The sequence below is a fragment of the Salvia miltiorrhiza genome, chromosome 8, assembly GCF_028751815.1.
Source record: "Salvia miltiorrhiza cultivar Shanhuang (shh) chromosome 8, IMPLAD_Smil_shh, whole genome shotgun sequence".
Taxonomy (NCBI): Eukaryota; Viridiplantae; Streptophyta; class Magnoliopsida; order Lamiales; family Lamiaceae; genus Salvia; species Salvia miltiorrhiza.
The window spans coordinates 57103070-57111662 of NC_080394.1; the positions used below are offsets into that span (position 1 = coordinate 57103070).

The 8593-nt window shown below is 37.4% G+C and overlaps 2 protein-coding genes across 2 annotated transcripts; one reads left to right on the forward strand and one right to left on the reverse strand.

The window, feature by feature from the left end:
- The first annotated feature begins 654 nt into the window (after positions 1–654).
- On the forward strand, positions 655–2706 carry LOC130999446 (putative pentatricopeptide repeat-containing protein At1g12700, mitochondrial). Its single transcript, XM_057924973.1, has 2 exons — positions 655–2294; positions 2442–2706. The coding sequence occupies exons 1-2, from the start codon at positions 788–790 to the stop codon at positions 2624–2626; spliced, it is 1692 nt and encodes a 563-aa protein (XP_057780956.1). The 5' UTR covers positions 655–787; the 3' UTR covers positions 2627–2706.
- A 772-nt stretch (positions 2707–3478) lies between these two features.
- On the reverse strand, positions 3479–4987 carry LOC130998804 (serine carboxypeptidase 1-like). Its single transcript, XM_057924211.1, has 5 exons — positions 4721–4987; positions 4529–4650; positions 4250–4363; positions 3924–3969; positions 3479–3816 (listed from the first exon to the last, which is right to left on the reverse strand). The coding sequence occupies exons 1-5, from the start codon at positions 4985–4987 to the stop codon at positions 3733–3735; spliced, it is 633 nt and encodes a 210-aa protein (XP_057780194.1). The 3' UTR covers positions 3479–3732.
- Between the last annotated feature and the right edge of the window lie 3606 nt (positions 4988–8593).

Consider the following 8593-nt stretch of genomic DNA (forward strand, 5'->3'; position numbering starts at 1 on the left):
AAAAAATGAAACAAAATATATATGAAGTAGATAAAAGGAATGAAAGATAAGAAATGTAACATTGTATTTGAAGAAATGAGAAAGACTGAGGATAGAGGAAAGATGATAGATGAGAGAGAAAAAGAATAATTTTATGATTTTAAACGATAATAATTTATTCGTTTTAAATTTATTTTTTATAATTTTTATATCAAATTAAAGATCTTGTCATTATCTTTAATTTAACATTCATATTGAATAAGTATTTTTTTATGAACCAAAGTTGATGATTCTAAGAAAATAATCAAAATAATAGAAAGATAAATGAAGAAAGAAAAATTTTGGTTGGAAAAAGTTACCATTAAACTCCTTTTTTATATAGCAATTTCATTATTAAATGAAGGAAGTGAGTTCAAGCTTCAATTTTACAGTTTTTTTAAAGTTTGAGTTAAGTTCATGTTCTAATTCGAGCCAAACTCAAAAATTAAACATGAAAATTCAGAATCATATGCTTAAAGTAGCTAAATCTGATCACAAAAAATAATCCGAAAAATCCAGTAGGAGGAAATTGAGAGATGCTTTTAGAAGATAAAAACATAAATTACAAAAGACTGCATGAAATGCGTTTCATCTACACCCAAACGCGATTGCTCTTTCAACGGCCCAGATTTGATCAACAACATCCAACGGCTTATAACCTGATTTACTTTACCTTTCTTCTCACAAAACCCTATCTTTCCTTCTTCAACAGCGAGCTTCCCCAATTCTTCAGCTTTCACATCTCAAATCCTACAAAACTATCCCAAGAATGAGCTCGAACCGCGCCGCCATGTTTCTGGCTAGAATTTTGTCAAATTCTTCATCTAAATTCTCCACTTTTGCCATCGCTTCTCCACATCATCAATCATTTCTTGTAAAACCCAGATTCAATTTTGATAATGTCAGCTGCCAAATGAGACACTTCTCCGCCTATCCCAGATTCGATTTTGGATCTATACGTGAGCCCAACGATGCCGTCGCTCTATTTCGGAAGATGATGAGAACGGAGCCGCTTCCTTATGTTACTGTTTTCAATAAATTGTTGAGTGTTGTGGTCAAGATGCAACAAAACACACTTGCCCTTCACCTGTTCGACGAAATGCTTCAAAGGGATGTTCCCATAAATCACTACACATTGAATATTGCGATTGATTGCTACTGCCGACAGAAAAGACCTGATTTTGGGTTTGCGATCTTAGGCATTTTTTTCAAGCGTGGGTACGATCCTACTGTTGTAACCTTTACCACTCTCATTAAAGGGCTATTGTTGGTTGGAAGGGTCCCAGAGGCAGCTAAAGTGTTGAAGAAGCTGTTGGTCTTCCGATTATGCGAGCCCAATGAACGTACGTATAATACTATGATTAATGGGGTTTGTAAAGCTGTAGGTAGTCTCCATGCGCTGGAATTGCTCTGCTTATTGGAAAAAGAAATGGGAATCTGCAAACCCGATGTCTATTCTTACACTGCAGTCATTGATCGTCTATGCAAGGAAGGAAAGGTGAACGATGCTCTCCAACTCTTCTCTTCTTTGGGTGATAAGGGGATTTCACCCGATGTTGTGGCATATAATTCAATAATTGAGGGGTTATGCAATAGGAGAAGAATGGATGAGGCTCAAGACGTTTTGAAGAAGATGATTGCTGATAAGTTCTGTCCGAATGTGGTGACATGTAATATCTTTGTGACTGCTTGGTGCAAAGATGGAAAGGTGCAAGAGGCCGAGCATATGTTGGTATCTATGAAGGAGATTGATGTACAACCTGACATTTTCATTTACGCTACATTGATAAATGGGTATTGTATGCAAGGAAAAATGGATGAAGCCAGACGCATTTTCGAATTGGCAGTAAATTCTGGAATCAAGCCCAATATCGTAAGCTACAATAGCTTGATGAACGGGTATTGCAAAAAGGGCCAAGTCGATGAAGTTTCACGGCTTTTTACCATAATTCCCGCCAAAAGGTTAGAGCGCGATGTTGTTTCTTATAATATAATGCTAGAGGCGCTATTTCGTGAAGGCAGAAGCGAGGACGGCTTGAATTTGTTCAAAGAGATGCAAGCTCTAGGATTGTCTCCTCATGTGAACACTTACAATATCTTGCTGGATGGTCTGTGTAATGCTCATCGTATCTCTGAAGCATTTTCCATGTTGCATACCATGAAAGATAAAGGAGTCCTTCCAGACATAGTAACATACACTGTTCTCATTGAGGGATTGTGCATTAATAATAAAGTCAGAGAAGCAAAAGATCTATTCGACGAGCTTCCATCCAAAGGTATGCAGCCCGACGTCATAACATATAATATTCTCATTGGTGCACTTTGCGAGGTAGGACAGATAGAGGAGGCTAAGGGTTTGATGATGCAAATGGTAAAGAACGGTCAATTGCCTAATAGTGTGACGTATAATGTTTTTGTTCAAGGTCTTCTCAAAAGGAACAAGGCTAGTGATGCAATTCCACTGTTGGAAGAGATGTATGCAAGGGGTTTCACACTTGACGAAACTACTTTCTCGATGTTGATTGACCCTGTGGTAAGGGAAGGTAGAGATAGTGTTCTAATTGATAAGATTAAGAAACTCGTACCAAAGGATCTCTATTCTAGATAGTTGTTATGTTGTGTTAGAAGTTGATGAATTATTTTACCGGAAACAAAGGGGAAAGTACAAATTCTTATTTGTTTGTTTAATCTCTATGTTATGATGATTTTAAATGCTTGAATTTTTTAGCTTTATCATAGATTACTAGGATTTCCAAACGATATCACTCACTCTTGGCAAAGTAGTATTCATTCTAGGAGTAGAGCTTATAAGATATGATGAATAGTGCCACAGTTCATCAATTTGACACTTTGAATTTCACATGATTCGAAATACTGCCAAGTTGATTTTGAACTCTTTAGAAAAACATAGGGACTTTAGCTTTTACGTATTTATCTTTTAGGTGTAAATCGAAGTATAAGACGCAAATGATGATAATCAAAGTTTTGTTTCCAAATTGAAGCTTTTATATTGTGTTATAGCTTGTCTTTGTTTCCATGAGGTCGAACCACGCCGCCATGTTTCTGGGAAGTTGTGATAAGGGAAGGTAGAGGATAGTGTTCTAGGGGTATTTGATAAGGTTAAGAAACATGTAGCAAAAGGGACATCTTTTCTAGTTTTGATTGAATTGAGATTAAAACTTCATTTCTAATTTGATGTGGTTGTACTCTTCTTTTACTAGATAATTGGTATGAATGAAATTAGGAATTGAATGGTGGAGGAAAAGAATAACTAAAGAAAGTCATTTTTTATGTTTTGGAATACTAGTTTTTGGAGTGATTTACGATTGAATGTGTACAAGAATTTGCATATATGTGTCAAAGATCGAATTTTGAATGTTGGATTCCCATGAATGATTGATTTTTTGATATTGGGGATTACGATTTATTCATGTGATGTTGAATTACGTGTGAGATAGTCTCATCATGAAAAGGGTAAACATCATAATGTGTAAATTTTTGCAGAGTCTACACTATACAAGATTTTGAGTAGATGAACTAACATTTATTATAAATTCGAAATCACACAATGTATCAATGTTCTTCCTACTATAAATAATGCTAAGCCAAATCTTCTTCAATCATCAATCAAGAATGACAAACTTTGGATAAGCGATAGTGAATGATTTAGCTGCTATGATCCTTTGGTCCCCTTTGAAGACGTGGCATTCGATTTCATATCTTCACGCCAGCAAGGAAGCGCGAGTAGAACTCCAACGACTCGAGTGGCTTGTACTCCGGCACGGTGTGCCCGGCCCCCTGCGGAGGAGTCGATAGTTCGGTGTCAATATAGTCGATCAAGGCCTTGAGGCTCGAGGAACGATGATGACATCAAGTATTCAATCAAAAGTCACGTGTTTGCATACCTTGATGGTGAGGAAGGTGAGATTGTAGTCATAGCCTTGAGTGTACCTGTGGATTCACAGACGAAAAATGTGAGTCGACGTTCAGAAGGAGGAGTCTTGTGTCAGATCTTCAGACAGACGGTGCTCATATCTGGATGCAAGCACAACAAAACAATCATAAGGTTACAAATATGCCTTCTTGGATCCGAATATGGGTATCGTCAGTGGTGCCCGTATCCGGATCCAAGCACACATTTCATCTTCTCATCAATCAGACAGTCTGACACAAGTTTTTGTCATCTTTCGGGTCCTAAATCGATAAAACTCCAAAATGAAATGTTACATACCCACTAACTTGGCCTTGCACATACCAAGGCCTCCACTCGTCGACAGTCGTGTATCCGATCGATCTCGTCCAAGCTTCGCTTCCCGTAAACGGAACACACATATAATGATCTCCGCTGCAAGCAAACAAAGCAAGCACGTATAGTCTCGATAAAAACGCTTCCAAGAACTCGTGTTCGTTCACGAAGCAGAACAAACATACATATAAGAATTCAATCACAATTTCGTGTACCAAAACAGAACATATAGTGTTTTCACAACTTCATATAATGTAGTTCAACCTGTATATGAGGGCTCGATAGCCGCGTGATGTGAGGTTCTTGTGATACTTGATCATGCTCCCGGCATCATGGTGAAACGAAATCCGGTCCGTGCAGAGATCCCATCTCCCGGCTACATCTGCCTGGCGGAGCCGGTATGATTTTTAGTTTGCTACTTTGAGAACCAACTCAACGAGAGAATGTAAACCTTACGCTGTCAGCATGAAGCGCCTTCCTAACTGCTGCGTCGTAAATCTGATGAAGTTTTTGATGAAGTTTAAATCTGATGTAAAAACCATTCTCACACAATTCTTTAGTACTGTTTTCACTCAGTTTGGAAAGAATATCAAGATACTTAGGTGTGACAATGTACCAGAATTTAGTTTGGGTGAACTCTATACAAAACATGGTACCATAGTCCATCATTCCTGTGTTTCCACCCCTCAGCAAAATGCTAGGGTGGAGAGAAAGCATCAACATCTTCTTAATGTTGCTAGGAGTCTCCTTTTCCAATCACATCTTCATGTGTCTTACTGGGGACATAGCATACACACTGCTTCATACCTTATCAATAGAACTCCCTCATCTGTTTTGCCAAATAATTCCACTCCTTTTGAAATGTTGTTTGGGAAATCTCCATCATACTCACACCTTAGGGTATTTGAATGTCTCTGTTTCATGTCCACCTTGGACAGAAATAGGACAAAATTTTCTCCAAGGGCCATTAAATGTGTCTTCTTGGGATATCCTTCCGGGTACAAAGGGTATAAAGTCCTTAATCTTTCAACTAATCAAGTTCATATTAGCAGAGATGTTGTTTTTCATGAGGAAATTTTTCCTTTTTCTTCTACAACTCCTTCACTCTTCCCTGAACCACAATTTACTTTTCCTGTGGATAAAACTCCTTTTACTGATATTTTACTCAGTTCACAGCAAAACACTCCACAATCTCCATCTCCAGATAGCACCTCTGTTATTGAACCTGATGACGATCCAGTAGTAGAAGATAATGTTGCATCTACTGCTCCTTCCACACAACATGCTCCTCCAGTAACTAAGTCTGGTAGAGTAAGCAAGCCACCTGGCTATCTCAGTGATTATGTCTGTAATTCAGTCATCTCATCACCTTATCCTCTACATCACTACATTTCCTATTCCAAAATTTCTTCTGCCTATTTCAAACTTATTTGCTCTCTTTCTTCTATTCCTGAGCCTTCTACTTACCACCAAGCCTCACAGTATGCTGAATGGAGGCAAGCCATGCAGGCAGAGCTTGAAGCTCTTATCAGAAATGACACTTGGTTTGTTACTTTGCTGCCCATAGGCAAGCTTGCTATTGGGTGTAAATGGGTTTTCCGCATTAAATTCTTTTCAGATGGTACATTGGACAGGTATAAGGCTCGCTTGGTAGCAAAAGGCTACACACAACAAGCAGGAGTCGATTTTCTAGATACCTTCTCTCCAGTTGCAAAATTAGTTACTGTTAAAGTAATGCTCTCTATAGCAGCTGTTGCTGGTTGGACTTTATGTCATCTGGACATTAATAATGCTTTTTTATATGGTGAACTCAGTGAAGATATCTACATGGAACTACCACCTGGTTTGGTTGATGAAAAAGGGGCAGCCTTATCCAGCTGGTTCAGTTTGTAAGCTTAAGCGCTCTCTCTATGGCCTTAAGCAAGCTTCTAGACAATGGTATATCAAATTTTCTGAAGTCTTAACCAAATTTGGGTTGCTTCAGTCAGCTAGTGATCATTCATTCTTTTATAAGAAAGACCAGAACAAGTTTCTTGGGCTTGTGGTGTATGTGGATGATATTCTCCTCACTGGTAATGATGCTACTCTCATTGCATCTTTTAAGGAATTTTTGGGTCAACACTTTCGATACAAAGATCTGGGAAAACCATCTTATTTTCTTGGTTTAGAGATTGCTCGTAATGATAAGGGCATTCACCTTTGCCAAAGAAAATATGTTCTTGATTTATTGAAGGATGCTGGACTCACAAACTGTCGGCCAGCTTCCACTCCTATGGAATCAGGTAAGCATCTTGATCTTGAAGAAGGTCCTGCTCTCTCTGATTCTACTAAGTATCGCCGCCTCATCGGCCGATTATTGTATCTATGTTTGACTCGTCCAGACATTACTTATGCTGTTCACAATCTGAGTCAATTCCTTTCCAAGCCTTGTGAAGGACACATGAATTCAGCTGAACGTGTCCTTCGATATTTAAAAGGCACCATTGGTCATGGTCTGTTCTTGATAAAACTTCTACCTTGGATGTCTCGGCCTTCTCTGATGTCGATTATGCAGCATTCCCCACCACTCGACGCTCTGTTACAGGTTTTGCTGTTTTTCTGGGATCCTCCTTAGTTTCTTGGCGTTCCAAGAAACAAACTATTGTGTCTCGTTCTTCTGCCGAGGCGGAATACCGTGCTATGGCTCAAGCTAGTTGCGAAGTTACTTGGGTTCGTAACTTACTTCTGGACTTTGGTGTTGTTCAACACAAAGCATCTCCTCTATACTGCGATAACCAGGCTGCTGTTTACATTTGTTGTAATCCGGTTTTTCATGAGCGGACTAAGCACATTGAGATAGACTGTCACACGGTTCGTGATAAGTTTCTTCAGCACATTATCCATCCTCTCCATGTTCGTAATAATCTGCAACTGGCAGATGTTCTTACAAAGGCTCTTCCTGCACCCGCTCTTCGCCACATCATGAGCAAGATGAGTTTCATGAGCATTTACACTCCATCTTGAGGGGGGCTATGAAGATTCTTGTGTGCATGTGTACACACTGCATGTATGCTTCTCTTGCTGTCACTATCAGTTAGTTATGCCTTTTATTTCTTGTTGGCTACGTTATTTTCTTTTTTGCCACTACTACAAAAACGCTCATAGATAACAGATAAAATCCGTTATCTATGAGACCAAAAAACCGATAAGTATAGTGGTGATATCTATGATACAGTCATATATAACGGTTTTTAAACCGTTATGTATAGTAGTATAGATAACGGTATATGCGCTCATACATAACGATATAAAACCGTTATCTTTAACACTTATACATAACGGTTTCTACCGTTATGTATTAATATTTTTTACCGTTATGTATTAGAAATTTTTATTTTTTTCACCATCATAGTTATCGCATTTGTCGACTTTTTATAACGGTTTTTACCGTTATCTTTGTAATAAATAGATAACGGTTATATACCCTGATAGATAACGTCCGAGACCGTTATCTATAACTGTCATAGATAACGTTCACCACCGTCATTAAAGATCATAAGAACCGTTATGATTACATATTCAAGTTATTATAGATAACGTTCTAGTTTCCGATACATAACGGTTTGTTTACGTTATCTTTATTATACATAACAGTTTTATAATCGTTATGTATTGTTTAAATTTCGTTATCTAGTTTCATCATAAATAACGGTTTTTTGTGTTTTACATAACGGTTACTTTTCGTTATCGTTGTTTTACATTACAGTTTGCATCCGTTATGAATGGTTCGAATTGTGTTGTCTATTTTCATTATAGATAACGATTTTCTATTATAGATAACGGTTTTCCTGCAAATTCTGTATTTATTCTCAAATTTTCTTTTATTATGTCTAAAAATGAATAAATAAATTGAAATAATAAAATAACATTAACAAAATAATATTAGCATAGATAACATAGCATCCAAAGATGTGAGTGCTACATATAACCATCCAAACAAGTCTTGTCATACATGTTCTACATAAATAACAAAACATTGCCATATATGTAGACATATTGACTAATTTACAAGAAAATCATTGAAATCGTTGCTTCTTCAAAACATGGACTGAATATCCACCTGCCATATATATGCACACCTTGAAATAAAAGAAAACCAAGATAGTAAAAAGCGTTCAAGTGAACTATGATACATTAACATATATGTGTCATACCTAAAGATCAATCAAAGGCGTGCTTTATCACACACGTTGCCCATTCCTCATGAATTTCATCGATTTCAGCTACAGTATACGTCTTCACATTCTTAAACTATAACAGAAATATGTACATAAATATTCTTTAGTAATA

Bases quoted from the DNA above. Each gene is read 5' to 3' on its own strand.
- LOC130998804 (XM_057924211.1), bottom strand. From the start codon at position 4,987: ATGTTGATGCTTTCTCTCCACCCTAGCATTTTGCTGAGGGGTGGAAAC. The intron at 4,651-4,720 runs GTAAGGTTTACA...CGGCTCCGCCAG, and splicing joins AGGCGCTTCATGCTGACAGC to GCAGATGTAGCCGGGAGATG. The intron at 3,970-4,249 runs GTATGTAACATT...GTGAATCCACAG, and splicing joins GTGCAAGGCCAAGTTAGTGG to GTACACTCAAGGCTATGACT.
- LOC130999446 (XM_057924973.1), top strand. From the start codon at position 788: ATGAGCTCGAACCGCGCCGCCATGTTTCTGGCTAGAATTTTGTCAAAT. The intron at 2,295-2,441 runs GTATGCAGCCCG...TTTTTGTTCAAG, and splicing joins CGACGAGCTTCCATCCAAAG to GTCTTCTCAAAAGGAACAAG.